This window comes from Coturnix japonica, chromosome 8 (assembly GCF_001577835.2).
Source record: "Coturnix japonica isolate 7356 chromosome 8, Coturnix japonica 2.1, whole genome shotgun sequence".
Classification (NCBI taxonomy): Eukaryota; Metazoa; Chordata; class Aves; order Galliformes; family Phasianidae; genus Coturnix; species Coturnix japonica.
This window is the reverse complement of record NC_029523.1, coordinates 16,404,826-16,422,291: the sequence shown is the minus strand read 5'-3', so window position 1 is coordinate 16,422,291 and position 17,466 is coordinate 16,404,826. Positions and strand designations below refer to the sequence as shown.

The 17,466-nt window shown below is 36.5% G+C and overlaps 1 protein-coding gene across 1 annotated transcript in view; it reads right to left on the bottom strand.

Annotated features, from left to right (window-relative positions):
* LOC107317574 (vitellogenin-1) overlaps positions 1 to 14,734 on the bottom strand; it is a 44,111-nt gene extending 29,377 nt beyond the window's left edge. The window contains exons 1-11 of the mRNA XM_032446247.1: positions 14,659 to 14,734; positions 14,391 to 14,411; positions 14,024 to 14,175; positions 11,295 to 11,546; positions 8,784 to 8,945; positions 7,918 to 8,069; positions 5,550 to 5,700; positions 5,298 to 5,455; positions 5,027 to 5,192; positions 3,817 to 3,939; positions 1,959 to 2,177 (exon numbers count right to left, since the gene is read on the bottom strand). Of these exons, the coding sequence (XP_032302138.1) occupies positions 1,959 to 2,177; positions 3,817 to 3,939; positions 5,027 to 5,192; positions 5,298 to 5,455; positions 5,550 to 5,700; positions 7,918 to 8,069; positions 8,784 to 8,945; positions 11,295 to 11,546; positions 14,024 to 14,175; positions 14,391 to 14,411; positions 14,659 to 14,698 (1,596 nt within the window). The 5' untranslated portion in view covers positions 14,699 to 14,734. The remainder of the gene's footprint in view (positions 1 to 1,958; positions 2,178 to 3,816; positions 3,940 to 5,026; positions 5,193 to 5,297; positions 5,456 to 5,549; positions 5,701 to 7,917; positions 8,070 to 8,783; positions 8,946 to 11,294; positions 11,547 to 14,023; positions 14,176 to 14,390; positions 14,412 to 14,658) is intronic.
* Positions 14,735 to 17,466: the final 2,732 nt, after the last annotated feature.

The following is a 17,466-nucleotide window of genomic DNA, read 5'->3' as shown; positions in this document are numbered from 1 at the left end:
ATCTGTATTTGAACATGTTGCCAATAACCTTTCATCACCAATGAATGATCTCTTCATCACTTTATACTGTAAAAATTTGTATTATTTAATTATTACGGCAACAATATTCCTGTTTCAGAGTTTGAGGGCTGGAAGGAGAGTTATGGTAATACAGCCTGATTCCTAAGCAATCAAAGTCAAGGAACCTCACTGAACAACCTCTACATCAAATTTACTTTCCCTTGTTAAGCTATAGCAAAGGATACCTGTAACACAACCAAGACAAGATCTAGATAAAAGTGATTTCAAGAACCCATCATATACCAGAGAAATACATTCAGTGATCAGCGATCCCCACCCATAAGAATATGTCTTAACTCAAGCCACTTGATCTCCTGGTGCCCATTCTACTAGAATAACAGACAGTTTACTTCCAAAAATATCTGTGCCACGTAGGTGATTCAAAATTGTACTGTTATACAAGAAATGTAATTTTCACAGTACTTCTTGTAACTTATGTGTTTGATTTGTGCAGTATTTGGCATCAAGACTAACTTTTTATTGGAAAATTTCCAGCTTGCATGAGAGGCACCAAAATGTTTGACTGCAGCTTCAAACTGATTGGGGAAGGAGTAACACCATTTTGGCACAATCCTCTGTAAAATCCTGTTCTGCCTCTAATGTTTGTACTTTTTAATGTAAGGTATGATTGAGAATTCTTAATGTATTTTTCTGCAGTAGCCTTTTTCTAAATGCAACTGCATTTTTAAATTAAAGAATAGAAATGACAGGCCATGCATTAAGTCTGTTTAATGCAAATACGGGTGTGTAGCTAGCTGTAAACCAGGGATTAAACTAACTGGTTTTTGAACAATGCAAAATCCAGTCACAGTCATTAACCTGCTTCAGATCAATTTTCTCTAAAGAAAATGCATAGAAAATGGAACAAAACAGCAGTCTGGGTCACATGTGGGAAGCTAGGCCATAGGACAAGCAGAGACGCAGCACTGTTTTCAAACACCAGATCAGCTTATCCCTTCCCCAGCAAATAATCTAATTTCTACACTTGCTGTCCTTCCACCCTCCCACCCCGTTTTCCCCATCTAGCTCATGTGCTCTAGTAAATTGTTTCTATATTCTTTTGCTTGAAAACATAAACCAGCACGCTTCTGCCTATAGATCAATATGAGGAATCAAAATGACCATCACATGCAAAAATTAATACAATGAAAAAACTAGTACAGCAGAATAGTTAATGAAAGCCTTTCATTTTACTTTTCATGCTAAGAATGGTCTCATAAAAAAAATGTATCAGGGAAAAAAATGTAAGGTTTCCTTTTACAAGTGGCTTGCTTTAAGGTGAAAATGATTGTAAAGTGATGTCTGCGGTGGATGAGATTATGTCCATATAACCACTGGATGTGATGTCTAATCATTACCTCATTCAGGGACAAAAGTCACATTTAGTAAATGCTCTGTTTATGACTTAAACCCACACAATGTCTGTAAATTTTTAATTAGGATGCAAACTTCTAGTATCTATTTTCAATAAGATCTGGTCTTGAATTACGATTAGATGTGACATTCAGTATTAAGTGTCAATTTTCAGAAAACCTTGTTTTCTGATTCTCTCACATACCAAAGTTGAAGTAGCACTAAACACATTTTGGTCAATAATTCAGCTTTCTGTCTAATGTCCTTGGAAAATAAAGGTTTGCAATGGAAATACTAATGTGTCTTCAAAAATAAGATGATTAATCCTTTTAATAGGATTTCTGCTGCTTTCTGAAACACTAGAGGTTAATGTCAAATGGAATAAAACATGACAGCTCAAGAGTTATGAAAGATTTTTAAAAATGCACAATATTACAGCTATATTTGAAAATAAACCCACTGTTTTCCTCTCTCCCTCCATCATCAATCAGCGTCAACTTATTGACTTATGATAAGTACAAAGGAAAAAGCTTTGCTTTCCTTACCATTTTTGGGTCTCTCATGCCTATGCTTTTCAGGGCCATCACAGCAGTTGCATGGACCTTGAGGGGCAGATCTGAAGCACCAGCTGCGTAACCAGGCAAACATTTCTTGATGTGCTTAATGCTGGCTGGATGTCCTACATTTCCAAGGGCTTTCAAGGCCAGCAAGATTTCTTCTGTGTTAGATTTGCTCAGTGCCTCTCCTGCAAAGCCATGGAGTAGCTGAAAGAAAACCCACACATCCATTGAGTCCAATTCCACATACTCCAACTGCAAGTATGTTTGAAGTTTGATAATTTCAGTTTGCTCAATACGCTTATTTCCTTTTTTTTTTTTTTTCCCCCCCAATTTTTTATTTTTTTCCTCATGAATCGGACACTTTATTTGTGGAAGTATAGCCAAGAAAGTTGCTATGAACTGCTTCTTCATCACTGTTTTAAAGTTATCAAGTAACATTTTCAAGAACGAAATTAATGGAGTGGACATAATTCCTACTTCCTTTCAGAGTGAGTTGAATGTTGTTTGAATACCTCTTCCTATTGCTAAAGGGCAGATGTAAAAATGTGTGTACAGTTTAATCCTTCAGATCTTTAAAGAAGATTCCTGAAGATATGTCATGGATGGTGTTCTAACAACACCTGTTTAGGTGCATTAATTGCTGGGATCATCAGGTCATTTTACAGCCTTCTTCATACGCAACTGGATCACACTTGCATTTATAAGGTAACATTAGAAATACTTGTCTTTAAATTCTGATTATGGGAAAAGAACTATATCCCAGCAGAAACCTTTTGCAATGCAATGCAATGCAATGCAATAAAATAAAATAAATAAATAAATAAAATCAAACTAAAAAACAAGCAAATGAACAAACAAAAAAGCTCACAAAGAAAAAAAACCAAACACAAAAACAACAGCAACAAACAAACAAACAAACAAACAAAAAAACTGTGAAAAATCTCTAGAAAAGAAGCATAAGCTGTTGTAGAATATTTTAAACATGGTCCCCATGCTTTAAAATATCACATTTGAGTCTCATTGGCAGTGAAGAAACAGTGCATTTGATATTACTAATCAAATGAAATTTTGAAATGTGTTGAATAAGCATTCATTTGGGGAAAGAATTTCCACTTCCTGGCACAAGGTTTCTGAGATTTCATTAGCTCAAGAGTATTGGTGACAACCGTAACACAGGTTGTGCATGAAGGAACATCAGCCATGTCTGAGTACCAGACGAAAGAAGCATGGGAGACGCACAATATTTTGGGAATGCCCTGCTTGTACTGTGGGTGGTGGACTTGTCAGTAACCAAGAGTGAGGACACCTATTTCCATTTTCCTGGCCAGGCGGACAACCACTGTAAACCATGACGTACACCTCTAAAATGCGGAAAGGATATTTATTGTCTATTTAAACTGTTTTCAGGCATGTTGACTAAAAGTAGTGAAGAACAGGAATGATATTCCTGTTATTAAAACCTTACACTCTACATAGATGACTAGGCTCTGCTTCTGGCTGAAAAATGTCTGGGCTACACAGCTTTGGACAAAACCCTGGGCTTTTGTGTCATTTATATATCTCTTAAGCATCTATATTTAGCAGTATTTCAGAGCAGTGCTGTGGGACTTCATTAATAGTCAGCAATAAAGCAGATATACTCAGAAAATGCCGTGAATTATATGCTGCTGCTTCTCACTCTCTTTCGTGTGTTAATCTAAAGATAAAAATGCTGTATTTAACCAACTGGGGTTCTTTTCCCCCAAGGAAACACTGCAGTGAAGTGAAATACAGATTTCTGAATAATGAAGAAAGTACTCAAGGCTTAATTTTTCTTTTAAATGATACATAAAAATCTGGTTACCTGGAGACATTCAGAGCAGGAGTCTGATGAAGAGCACTGTTTGTGGCACAGTGATGCATAGCTGAGATGGCAAACCTTTCCAAGTACACTACTTGAGCGTGGACAATGTTTTTTCACAATGAGCTGGGGAGAAATAAATTGTTTGTTACCAGCAATAGTGAAGAGTAACAGCATCAGAAACTGTTTCTTCCAAATACAAGAGAGTACAAGGGTTTTTAGATTTTCATGCTGATGAATTTAAAGTCAATTAGTGAATAGCATTACATTTGACAGTAAAATTCTAAAGTAATTCCAAGTAACTTCTGAAAGGCAGATATGTTGCTTTTACATTATTTCAAATATAAAATTGGTATGGACTATAATCCAAAGGGGGAAAATCAGCCAGTTATTAAATGAATGGATTGTTATTTGAACACACATTAGTAAAAAAAATGTTTTTCATAGATATATCTGTGTAAGCCTCAGCAATAGGTATGAACACTGTGATCAACTGTGGATGGACCTTACTAGTTTGGGCTACCATGAGTATTTCATTTAAATCAAGGAGATGGCAGGAGGCAACAACATACTACCTCTTTCAGTGAAAAGCATAGCATTACCACACAGCCATGCCCAGGATGTCATGGCTTTTACAGCAGGCAAAACTCTGAGAACATGGTCTTTACCTAGGCAGGTTAGGCAGAGATAAATACCTGCATTTGAGTGCAGAACTAGACATGGCAGAAGAGGGAAAAATTGAAAAAAATGACTAAGCTTCTCCAACATGAGTTCTATATTGGCATAATTCCCTTGATTTCCATAGTTCTGCTCTGATTTATATCCATCCTGCTGGGTCAACTAGAGCAAACCCGTGGTTATGACAAATATGTATTTCTTACTCCCTAGTCTTAGTAAACACTCAGTGAGAGATCCAATCTGATGTAACTACAAAGAACATTTGGGTGAAGGAAGACTAGAAACCAGTTTACAACAATAACCTGTCACTAGAAGGTATTTTATCCTCTTTTCTGTTTTCTGTTTTATTTGTATTAATTTTTGCCCTCTTTGTCTGCATTCTCCTTCCCTTGAGACACTCAGGAAATAAACTCATTTCAACCCCACTAGAAGATATAAAATCTTAGTATTTCCAAAGCTCTTGCAGTCTTGTCAAAGGAATAAATATAGCAGAGGCTAAAATCAGTGTGATTTGAGAGTGTTTAAAGACTCCTACTGTAGCTTCTTCCATCACGTCTTGAGTTGGTGAGCTAGAGTGGAGAGCCACAAGCACTGCCTGAGCCATTTCCCAGTTGGTGAGCTCTTGCCTTTCCATTTTATGCCTCAAGAATCTCAGTGAACGGTGACTGGCTGCTGCAGGAAGTAAATCCAAAAAGTAGCGCCTAGAATGGGAAAGGCAAGGACCATTTTCCAGTTTTACATTTGAACACAGTCATTCCAGACAGCATCCAATAAAGCAGAAGAATCACCATGTGTATTCTTTGTACCTGTATGCTGGCCGACTTGAGCACAGTTTCCATATTGACTCATAATTCTCCTCATTTGCAGCACGGAAGAGGTGTAAAAGCTTGAGGGCTTTTGCTGGTGCATCACTGGGAAGCTGTTCATATGTGGTCTCTACTAAGTCTTGCAGGCTTTCCTCTATCTGTGGGAAGATTCAACTGCATTAATCTTACATTATTTCACACATTTACTGACTCTAAACTCCAGCCCAAATTCTATCTGTGGCTAAGCTTTACCTGGCTTTCCACATCTTTTATTTTGAATAAGTGGACAGGAAGCTGGAGCATTTCACTGCCAAACTGGTACAGGAGTGATCCACGTATTTGGAATTCCTTTGGTGGAACTTCTGCCACTTGCTTTTGCACATCAATCAATGCAAGTGTCTGCCTGAAATGGAGGAAACCAGAGAGATAACATCAGAAGATGTTCAGTACCAACCCTAAGTAGCACATGGTTTCTGCCTTGCTGCACTGCCATGCAGCTGATTTTTTCTTTTTTCTTTTTTTTTTTTTTTTCAGAATGCTTTTATTATTGAGGGGTAAGGTTATTTACAAGCTGATGAATTAGGATACAGTGTTCAAAAATTCTCTGAGGAGGTGTACTTTTAATAAATAACATGACCTGAGATTTTTAAGGAAAATGTGGGAGGTGAGAAATTGTGGCCTGAACAAGATAATAGGAACTGTGCATGGAGGATTAGGGAAAAATAACTGATGAGAAAGATTTTCACAAATTATAACTTAATTTAAACTTTTTAAGAAGTTCATAAAAGTTTTCACGTATCTGTGCCTCCTAGAAACTTAAAACAAATAAAAAATAGTTAGATACAAGAAGAAACATTATAGTCTTTTTACCAGTACTCTTCCAATTCTCTCTTCACTTTGCCTGGAAAGTTGAATGCTCTGGGGATTGCAGAAGATAAAAGGCTCTCATGAACTTTCTATTTGGATCTCCTACTCAAAGAGGGCCAGATGCATGGAGGATTACTTTTAAGAAAAATACTCAAGTTTCTGGAAATTTTTCAGAGTACCATAAATTTTTCCTTTAATAAGAATAATGCTGATGAGAGAATGTCTTTGTAAACAGTTCCTATCTGTGCTGAATTTTCAGCTAAATACACTCATCCTATCACATCAATTATGTTTAAAATAGTTCATTTAGAACATAATCATGATGTTAAGCATTTGTATTTAACAACTGAAAATATTCCAAAAGCAATATTGTTGTACTATGTAGCGTTTCAAAATCTCTACAAAATTGGCTTGTTTATTTTAGAATCTCTACAATGATCTTCTGTATCATTTCTATCCACTCCTTCCATATGGATTACAGAGAACTGCTGCTGAAAATATCAGAGAACCATTTTGCAGACAAGCCACTAGAATTTGAATACAAATCACTACAAAATCAGCAGATATTTTTTTCTCTCTTGAAATTTCATACAATATTGTTAAAAGGGCCTTTGGATTAGAAAGTATAATATCAGGTACATTTTGACAGAATTAACTCCCCTTCAGAAGCATGATGAATCTGTTATGTCTCCATCCTCATTGTTTTGGGAAGAGATATATCTTCATAGAATAGATGGGAAAATGTTAGACACTGAAGGGAAGAGAAAATGAATGCTAAAGATAGGCTTAAAATGATGCTGAAGAGCCTTATGCAGAAAAGATAGAAAAATCAGCTCCAAGTGTTTTAAATTCTTGGTGCTAGACTATTTATTTATCTCTTATTTTACATGAAGTGCATTGCAAAATTAACTTCTGAAAACCTACGTGACAAATTAGTACCTTCTGAGCTACCTTACATTTGGCCCTTTCTGGTGGGCAATGCAGGAAAGCCAGAGAAAATGTGGAAGAATAATGGTACTACAATTTTAGGGGCTCTATACCTGAAGAATAGGATGTCAGTCTATGCAGGCTTGCAGAGTGAGCTTAAATCAACAAAATCAAACACCAAAAATCTAGGGGCTTGAGCTAAAAATTAGTAGAGGTTTCAGTTTCAGACAACAGCATTCTTTCTCATTTTGCCTCAAACCTGTTCAAGATCTATGCAAAATTTGCTGTGGAAAAGCAAATACATATTACACTTCATGTTCTCAATCTTTTTGCAATAAAATACAATTTCCTATCAAGAAATAGTTTTGGTGGAAATTTTTCAAGCTGCCACAGTACTTAAGTATTTCAGAATCCAAAGTCCTATCTAGCCTTCTTGTGAACTAGTCTCCAGGGTCTCTCACTGCATTATTATTTTCTAGGGAACTCTGTTTCAGTGAGTAACTGTCTTTCAAAGTATTTTACTGCAAATATATTAGTTCGCAGTTTTTCAGATGGAATTACATTTGTTTTGGCTTTTATGACATAAATCAAATATCCCCGAGAAATAAAACAGTCAAACCTTGCGAAGTTTAGCTAACAAAATTTGGATAGTGATGTGCATGTTTCAGATTTACAACAAAGAGTAAAGGTTGCTTTTATGAACTGTTTGGGATTTTATGTAATTAAACATTGGCCACAGAAGTAAAGAATTTATTTCAGTTATGGAGTTTGACCGGACTACTGAGATGCTGAGTTAGCTGCTGAATTAAAGGCATATGTACAGTACCTTGCTTCTACCACAGCATTTCCTCCTGTTATCTCATGGAAAAGTGCAAACTGGTGGATTTCCTCGACATCAACTTGTGTGATTACAGCCTCATTACGAGAGTATTTAATTTTGTAATTATAAGTAGCAGTTGCCCGGGAATTCTTGTTTCTCTTTATAACAAAAACAAACAAAAAACAATAAACATGCAACAAACAAAACAACATCAACAACAATAAAGAACACAGAAAGTCATTTACCTTTTAAATTCTATGCGTAGAAGCTATTACATCATCACCTACTTCAACCTGCTTATTTTTCAGTGCTGTTTTGCCTGCACACTTCTATGAGAGAGGTCAGGCACGCTGCCTGGATCCTTCACTTTTACTACTAAGAAGTGTTAGCTGTTTTTTTTTCCTTTCCCAAATGTAAGTCAGTTGCTGAAAGAGACATTTTCTGAGCAAAGCAGTGGAAAAAGCTACACAATTTTTTACATCAAGGAGAGAATTATAATAAGATGCAGAAGTATCTATCTTGAATAGTAGAAATTGTACACCATGCTTAGCCTTTCTTTTCTTTTCTTTTTTTTTTTTTTTTTTCCTAACAAAAGAGGTAAATTAACTCATGCTCATAATTAATGATCTCCAAGCCAGCCAGCTGAATTCAGTTGAGTTATGCCTATAGTACACAACAGTCTGTAGCATGGACCTCTGTTGCCCTGTGGATTTCACTTCCACACTGAAAAAAAAATCAGTTACTAGATGGAACAGATCTGATCTGATATCTTCTCTCAGTCTATGTATTAGAAAGCAAGAAATAATGTGGCTGTCAAATTGTTCTCTGTATAAGAATAAAAAATATGGAAACAAAATACTGGCCTAAGTTACCTGCTGACAGGTCTGGCATGGCTGAGTATATGCTGAACCTGTGACCACTTGGACTTTCTCTTCACAACTGTTCAGGTCCTTGGATTTGGTCACATAGAGTAGGTTTGCTTTCTTGTTTTCTTGAACTGCATATGTTGTGTTACAAATACCTCCGATCCCAGCCTGTCAAAAATAAGAATGTGATCAGAGAAGTCTTCCTCTCTACAAAGTTCCATCAATTCCTCACATGGACTCTCTTGCTTAGTTCTGTATTTCATTAGTCTATTATTTCATTAGACTATTCATTAGTCAGGGATCTACCAAAAACTTATGAAATAAGGCTTCATTAAAACTGACCTTCTCCTCCCAAATTTCAGCTGTTAATTTTTTTTTTTTGTGTCCATTCTACCAGGATTAACAGTTACCACCGCATTCCCTGACACAGTCTCTCAGTACAGCCATGTGAATAAGGATTCATTGTAGGTTCCAGAAGAAAAATTGGCATGATCTATAATTTCATTTCTTTTTTTATATTCACATGTTTCCCATAAGCCAAATCGGGACTTCCTTGAGAAAACTAAAACACATGAGAGTTTTCCTGAGATGCGATTTGGGCCTCAGAAAAGATAGGTAGTGATTTCCAGTTAGAGCTGTTGATTATGAAATATGATTTGAGGAATATTAATAAAAAGTGCCAAAATAATGTGATCATTCAGAATAAAAATCTCAACAGTAAAGTATTTTAAAGATAGAGATGACATTCTTTCCTTGAAATTTGCTTTTATAGACAGTTTATAAATGCCTATGGAACAGGCCTTGGAATATCAGATAATCTGTCACAATCTGAACAGCAAGAATTAAAAAGAATTTCAGGATAGCAGAGTTTTGATTGTAGATTTTCTTGAGTTTCCAGTTTTAGTCCAGACTTCAATAATATTTCAAGCATATATATTTATAAGAGCTCTTAAATCACTTCAGTCAGACCAGGGGTTTTGGAGAAGGAAATATTTGATTGCATTTTAGGAGGAAGGGTTATTTTCATGATTTTTTTTTATTGTTATTGATAGCTTAGGGACTCCAGAGAGCAGCTCTGGGCTATGTCGGAACAGCAAAATGGTCACATGCCAGTTGCAAGGCAAGACATACCCACTCTATCTTTAATTTAACAACATTTATGGGGAAAAATAAAAAAAAAAAAAAAAGTGGCTTTAGTAAAGGCTAGGCCACAGACTCAAGTTTTCCAAAAGGCTCAAGCTCTGAAAATACAAGTATGGGGCTCCTCTGCAGACTGCAAGCTGAACTAGAGCAATATAACTTTTAACAAGAACACGCAGCCGGTAGAATTTGGTGGGACAAACTAAGACTCATGCATTACAGGACTTCTAGGGCTGTGCAGTTTGCAGCACCGGTACACTTGCCCTACACACTGTGGGCTGTGAAGTAGAATTACCCAGTCTAGTCCTTTAAACCAGTCTGCAACTTATATTTTGGAACTAATAATGTTTCTCTTTCTTTACAGAGTGACTTTAGATTGTCAAGCGAGAGTGGCAATTCTCATTGATCAGTTGCTGTTCAAGAAAAACAAAGAAAATTTGGAAACTATTTTAGGAGGTGAAGTCACATATACTGTTCAGCTACGAGAGAAGTATGTATTGCTATCTGAATTAAAAATAATGAAGATGTAGAACTAGATATGGAAAAATAGCATGGCAGTATATGCAACATCATGACTCATTTTCTGAATGTTCAACAAGCAATGTGAAGTTATTAAGTCACCTATCTCATTTTCCAGAAAAAAAACCTTTATCCATACGAAGATGCATTTTTTAAAAATGCATTTTAGTTATTCTGGTCTGCATTTTCAATAAGGACAACATGACAGGTTAGTAATTTCAAGCTTTCTGCTCATCTCTGAATCGCATGTAGTCTAATCAGCGTAAATATGGTTTTAAGAAAACTAAACACATTGCAATTTCTATAGTGAACAGTAATATCAGATGATTCACCTTGACTAAGATATAAAAACCTGAAAAAGAGTGGAAATTCCAACAGAGTACCAACTGAGCTGTCAAAGCTATTATAGTAATGTCATAGCACATATGCTGTTTTCCTCCTAATAGAGGAGCTAAAAGAGATTAAAGTATATATGATTGGTTAAAAAGTCAAATAGCTGTTATTTTAGCTTGAATTTTGTATTGTGTATTTAATACTGTATTCAAATTTTATGTACACTTCAGCTTTCACAGTAATACACTTTTGGAATCACAAGCCAGATTTTCTAAGATTGTAGTGCAACAAACTCGTTTACTGAAATACTTTCATCAAACAGATTAAAAATCTGCTCTTCTGTTGTCCTTTTTAGCTACAGCTCTATCAAATATTGTTCCATGAGAACAATCTAATGCTGATCACCCAAGCTTAGATGTTTCTTCTATAAGAAGTTTATACCACAGTTGAATGTAGAAAATAAAGTAGAATATGGTATTTTATTTATTCATACAGCAACCACAATGGCTAAGAAAAAATGCTTACCTCCTGTAAACTGTAAGAATGCTGCATCTTCTTCATACTGAGCTCGAACATACTGAGAATCCCCCTGTAGATGTTCAGGCCATCATCTGAGACAGAATCAGGAGCCATAAGGTTTCCAATGTGGCCATTGCTATACTCAAACTTGATGGGATTACTAAGTAGTCCAGTTAGTGCCTGAGTCAGTTTGAGTGATCTATAGAATGAGCTTGTAGGCCAGATGCCATTGTACTCTGCTGCCTCAATTGAGTGAATCTAAACAACAGGGAAAATATAGTTACTTTTAATTTTTTTTCAGTTAGTTTTTTGCCAAGCCATGTAAGCAGCTGGAGTTTTACTTGCTTCAAAAATACATTTTCAAATAACATAAAGTCTCTACAAAGGGAAAACCTGAGGTTGTCATTTAGAGTAATTGATATAAACATATATATTCCCAAATTTAAAAGGGTATAGAAGAGAGTAACTGAAAAACTGTTACATTTCCACATTCATGACACTCTGCTTTTTTTACTGAGATAATCCGTACTGCCAAAGTTCCACGTATATGAAGAAATAAGCCAGAGAAGAGCTGCATGAAGCAGGTTGCTACTCAAAAGTAGCACAGAAGATCTGCAGGAAATTGCAGGAAAAAGTTAATGTTGCATAAAGCATCATTAACTCCTGTTGTGAACTCTGTCATCTCCCTTGTTGGGGTCACAGAGCACAGACAGCAGTCAGAAACTAATAACAACATGGCTGCTGGGCCAGCCAGATAGCTATAATTAGTTAGAGCAGCAAAGAGCAGATTACAAAAATTGCCCTTTCTTACATGTTTTGCAGCAGTGTGGCAGAGCTGAAGGCTCAGGCACTGGCCCCAGCCCTGCTCCACACTTCACACTCTAGCCTCAACCTGCGGCACATCCAAGCAAGTAGAAAGTTGTGCTAGACTGTGCATAACTCAATGATTTCTGCCCCATGGGAACAGGGCACGTTTAGCTTAGTTTCTCAGAGGACCCTTCTTTCCTATATGTTTTGACAATTTAAAGAGACTTTTCTCTGACACCTTAGGCAGGCAATGTGATGCAAGTCATGGATTAATTTCTCAAAAAGCCACACAAACTAAATCTTCATACAGTAAACCACTGGAGACTGTGCTTTCATATTTATTTTTGTTATTGTTGGTGGAGATCACTGCCAGCTCCAGTAACTGAAGCTTACAGAGGAGGCTGTTATGGAGCAAATCCCTCATGTTGCCTCTTGGACATGCTTCTGGCATATTGCATTCGGGCAGATTTGGGACTGCTCTTCAGGGTCAGTGCAAGGTAGTTTTCCCCAGCCCTCAGGGCCCAAGCAGGCCTTATGCTGTCTGCTTGGTTTTGAACACAGCTGGCAATTCATACTTGTGTGTTTGTGATGAAAAAATTGTCAGCAGGAACCAGGGACCACAGCTTTTTACTTGGGCTAAATGAGAACTAGTAGGCAACAGATGAAAGATTAATTCCCTGAACTGTCCCTCCTAACTCTCAAATTTAAATATAACAGCAGCAAAATAAACTTCTCTGGGAGCAGAAGGGAATAAAATGTATTTTACCTTTCACTTAAAACTTGCCCCAAAATCTTGTGACTTTTGTTTTTCTCTTCTTCTTTTTCCCCAGGAGTATTTAGATTTGAAACAAATATTTTCATAAATTTACTAGGGCAGATGAATCATTGTTGGAAGGTTATAGGGAGCAGGAGTCAATTTTGGGGGAAGATTCAGCATATTAAGCATCATCTTAACAGGCATGATGGAGGAAAGAGGGCAAAGATAAAACTTCTGTCCCCGCTGTGCCAAGGAAGTCTTCTACTCACCAGTACCGATTTGTGACTTTCATTTCGTAGTGTTTTGTTGTTTTTTTTTCTTTTAAATAAATAAATAAATATAAATCCAGCCATTTGCAAAGGTCATGGAAAAGCAATGTGTCCTGTCTAGCTCTATTATAATTTGAACTTACAAAAAAACCTAGTCCCAGAAGGCTAATTCAGGCTGAAAGGCTACAGAATTTACAGGCATTTATCAGACATTCACCAGTCTTTTTAATCTGCAGTTTTTCAATTTGCCAAATAAAAGCTTTTAAAAAGATCATTTTTCTTCCACATGCACAGAAGACTGAGTTTGTGTAACGCAATTGAAGGGTGCTTTTCAATACATTCATTAGAAACTCATATAGGCTTCTGTTATAGGCAAAAACATTTTTCTCATAATCAGAACTCTTAGTAATTACTCAGCATGCAATAAAAATATACAATTGAGGATGACAAAGGATGTCATCTGGGACCCTGCAGAAAAAGAAGCCACCAGATTACATTAATTATGCTAAATATTGAATCACATCCAGCTACTGTCGTATGTTTTATTGCCTCTCATTTGCTGGCTACGAAATCAGTTGATTAAATAATCCTAGGTTGTACAGTTTGGAACAATTGGATTGATCCAATAACAAATTACTGTGCATTTCAAATTACATTCCATTGTCTCCCTGGCCACAGAGCAGAAGAAATCCTTCAAGCCCAAGGTTGGCTTGAGCTGAGAATTACCTGGCAAAGTGCAAATAGAATTGAGAGCACCGAATAAAAAAACCAGTAGCGTTAGTTACATTCTGCCTGAGTAAGCACAACATATGATGAAACTTAATTACTTCCCAAAAGCTTAAAAACACCAACAAACTGATATCAAGAGAATTTTACCTTTCAAATTGAATAAAACGTCTTACCCTAATAAGACAAAGTTTTGATCCAATACCGCTAATTTCCACTCTACTTCTTATCCTTATTCCAGCTTTTGCAAGTCCTTTCTCTGGAATTCCACTGAGAAGTATGCTTTCATGTTTGTATGTATAAACATTATTTTCAACAAAATCAGTTTCTGCAAAGAAATGGTTTCCATAAAACATTACAGAGAACATATTAAAGAGCCTGTATTGGAATATGTTAAACAAAAATGATAAATTTGTTCATTTTTGTATTGCACCTGAAGAAAATTAGCTGTTGTAAAATTACATTAAACATTGATATACTTTTCAGATTCTATTTTCAATTTCACTCATTATAATTATAGTGGCTGATAGGAAAATTACTTACGGTAATTAAGATGCTGGCACCCTGAAAGAGAAGGAAGGAAAAAGAAGCAATAAATGACAAAGCAAAAATAATCCCAAATGTTAATGTATTTTAGTATTAAAGGCTATATATCATCTTGTACATATGGCATAAGTCTTTCCAATTAACTTTAGTTGTGTAATTCAACATATACCCCAAAGTATCTTTTACTAAACAACTTTTGTAAGCAAATTATACTGAGATTCTGAAACTATTTTATTAAGTTTATTAAAACAGATAAGTTACTTACCCACTAGGGTTAAAACCAGGGCTAATATTAAGCCCCTCATTGTGGTGATAAAGTAGAGTTGCACATGCCGAGTTCCCTTTTATAAAGGCATGTGCTATCACATGTCCCTTTTGGCATGCTGGTTTGACAAATAAATGCATTTTAGAATGGGTATTGATCAATCAAAAAACAAACATTTCTGAGGGCATGGATGCTGACAACTTCAAATCACCCCATGATTTCAACTTTCTATGTGAAATAGAAATTTTGTTTTTGAAATATCTTGCTTTCAACTTTTTTCCAGTTTCTCTACATGTAGCCATACAGGAAAACTATGATTAAAATATAAATAATAATAGTACTTTGAAATAATTAATTTACCTTTTCTCCAGTTGTATCTTTGTTGTCCTGATAACTTTGACTTCCTAACAAGTCAAAATCAAAGCTTTGAAGAAACTCTTTGTTTTGTCACATTGTAACTCTGCTTTTAGAGAAGAATTTGTGATTGATTTTATATACTTAAGATTGAGGTAGTGCTAACCTCCTAGTCATGCAATGATAAAAAGCCTTTCCATAATTTCCTCCAGGATTCTCTTTGCATGCATTTCTTCCTGCCCACAACTGGGAGGTGTGATCTCCACATTACTTTCTGACTACTGACCAAAGAAATTAATTTCTCTGTTTGTGAAAATGATGCAATAAAACAGTGGTTACAGTTAGAGAAGGATCTCAGGGAGGTGGGAGCCTCACATTCTTTTCAGTGACTTCTCCAGGGGGCTTTTGCTGCTGAGTCTCTGGGGAAAATGTACCCAGAATTTCCCACTTCTAATATTTAGACCAATCCTTAGCAAAACTAATTCAGGAGCAACTCCACTCCCTAACCTCTGTTATACATATTTCTTTTCAATGTTTAACATTTACTTAGAATTTTGGTCAAACGGTAAATTAAATATCACATATAACACACCTGGGTACAAGGGGTTATTGAAGGGGCAGGAAGGATAGTGCAGGAATATGTATCTGGTATTTCCTTGAGGCTGTGAAAGGCATAACATCCGTGCCAGTAATGCACATTGCCAAGCAACTGAACTTTATCCTCCAGGAGGAGAGTAAAGGCTTTCTCAGTTGTTGCTATTCATCAGGAAGGAGAAGGGTGAAATCTGAGCTTGGTCCTGAGGCTTACACCATCAAGGCCTGAGAATATGCTTACTATGGGCCCCATCCAACAGTATCTTTACTGAATTGCTTCATTTACTTGGAGTGATGCCATCTGACTAAGGAATAATGAAGTTGATTATTGCAGTGCCAGCACACCTGAGCTGGGTCTGTGGTGGAAAGTGACAAGGCTGCCATGGGCCCCTGGTTGGCCAGACCCTGCTGGTGGGCACAGTGGGGAGAAGCCATCAGTGGAACGAGGGCTGCCTCAGCTGGGGCCTTTGCTACCCACACCTCCAGAAATCCCGAGTTTCTGTGCAATAGCTCTCTTTCATGAGGGGAGAGGTGTGCATATATCTGGATGAGTAGTCAGGTCTTCCATGGAATGAATCTAATAAAATATTGAAAAATATACGATAAACATATAAACTGTTACAAGAGATTAATAATTGGTGCATTTGTTCTCTGTGAGCTTGAATGATGAAAAATTAAATGCAGATGGCTTTTCCCCTATATTTTCCTTCAGGGTGCTAACTAACAGCCCTGATTCTCAATGGGTGGGAAACAATAAGATGCACAGTGCTTGCAGGCCCTGTGAAATTCACTAGCATACCTTGGCTAGCATAAATGCACCATCAAACCTACTCAGAAATGCCTTACAACCAGCCATGCTGCTGGAAGGAAATGCAGCACAGCACTGCAGTGCTATCAGTGGCAGCATGCTCTGCTCCCTGTCTCACTGCCCTTCTTCTCTGTGCTGCCCACTGCCCTGCTGCTTGGCCCCTGTGCAGAACTGGGTTAGCACATTACAGAGCAAAGAAATGATGTAAGAGAGGCTATTAATCTAAATGATTTTTTTAACAGCATATTGAAATAATGACTAAAGAACATGCATACATTTAATATGGAGCTATAATATTTTTCAATTTTAATAAAAAGCTTTTTAATTAAGATATAACATGAATAGATTTATTCTAGCTGGATACTCAAAATACCACATTTCTTTTTTTAATGGAAACTATTGAAGAAGACTAAGCTTGCAATCAGCATGTAGACACCCGATTGCCAGAGAGTTAGCTAAAATAATGTGCAGGCTGCTGTGTTTATATCTGCAATGTCTCCTTCCTTTTGAATAGCCCCTTTCTACCCAGCTTTTAGTGCTTAGGGTTAGGATAAAATGATCTCAAAATTGTTGTACCCATTATTACTTTAAAGGGACAACCTAATAAACTCAGTAAGTGGAGAAGACACAGCTAGCACCATCTAAGGGTCACAGCACTGGTCTCTAATCCTTTCTCCAAAGGAGACACAACCTTCCAGCTGGTGTTGAAAGAATAAAGAGGCCATCTATCACTTTAAGAAAAAAAAAATCAAAGGGGGAAAGGTGAGAGCCATACTTTTTAAAGCCAATATGTTTTCTTACACGTTCCACACACTGTGATAGTGAGAAATGAAATACAAAAAAAAATTTAAAAAATCAAAATGCTATTAAACTGGCCCACCTCCTGCAAATTCTGTGCGTCTAATTTAGCTGAAGAGGAAGAAACTTCTATATGGTCATGTGCTTTATACAAAACATGTATTTTATTTTTTAGCTATAAGCAATGAAGAAAATAAATCCTCAAAAAGTGATGGGAAATACATATTTTTTTTAAAGGAAGAGTGTATACGACA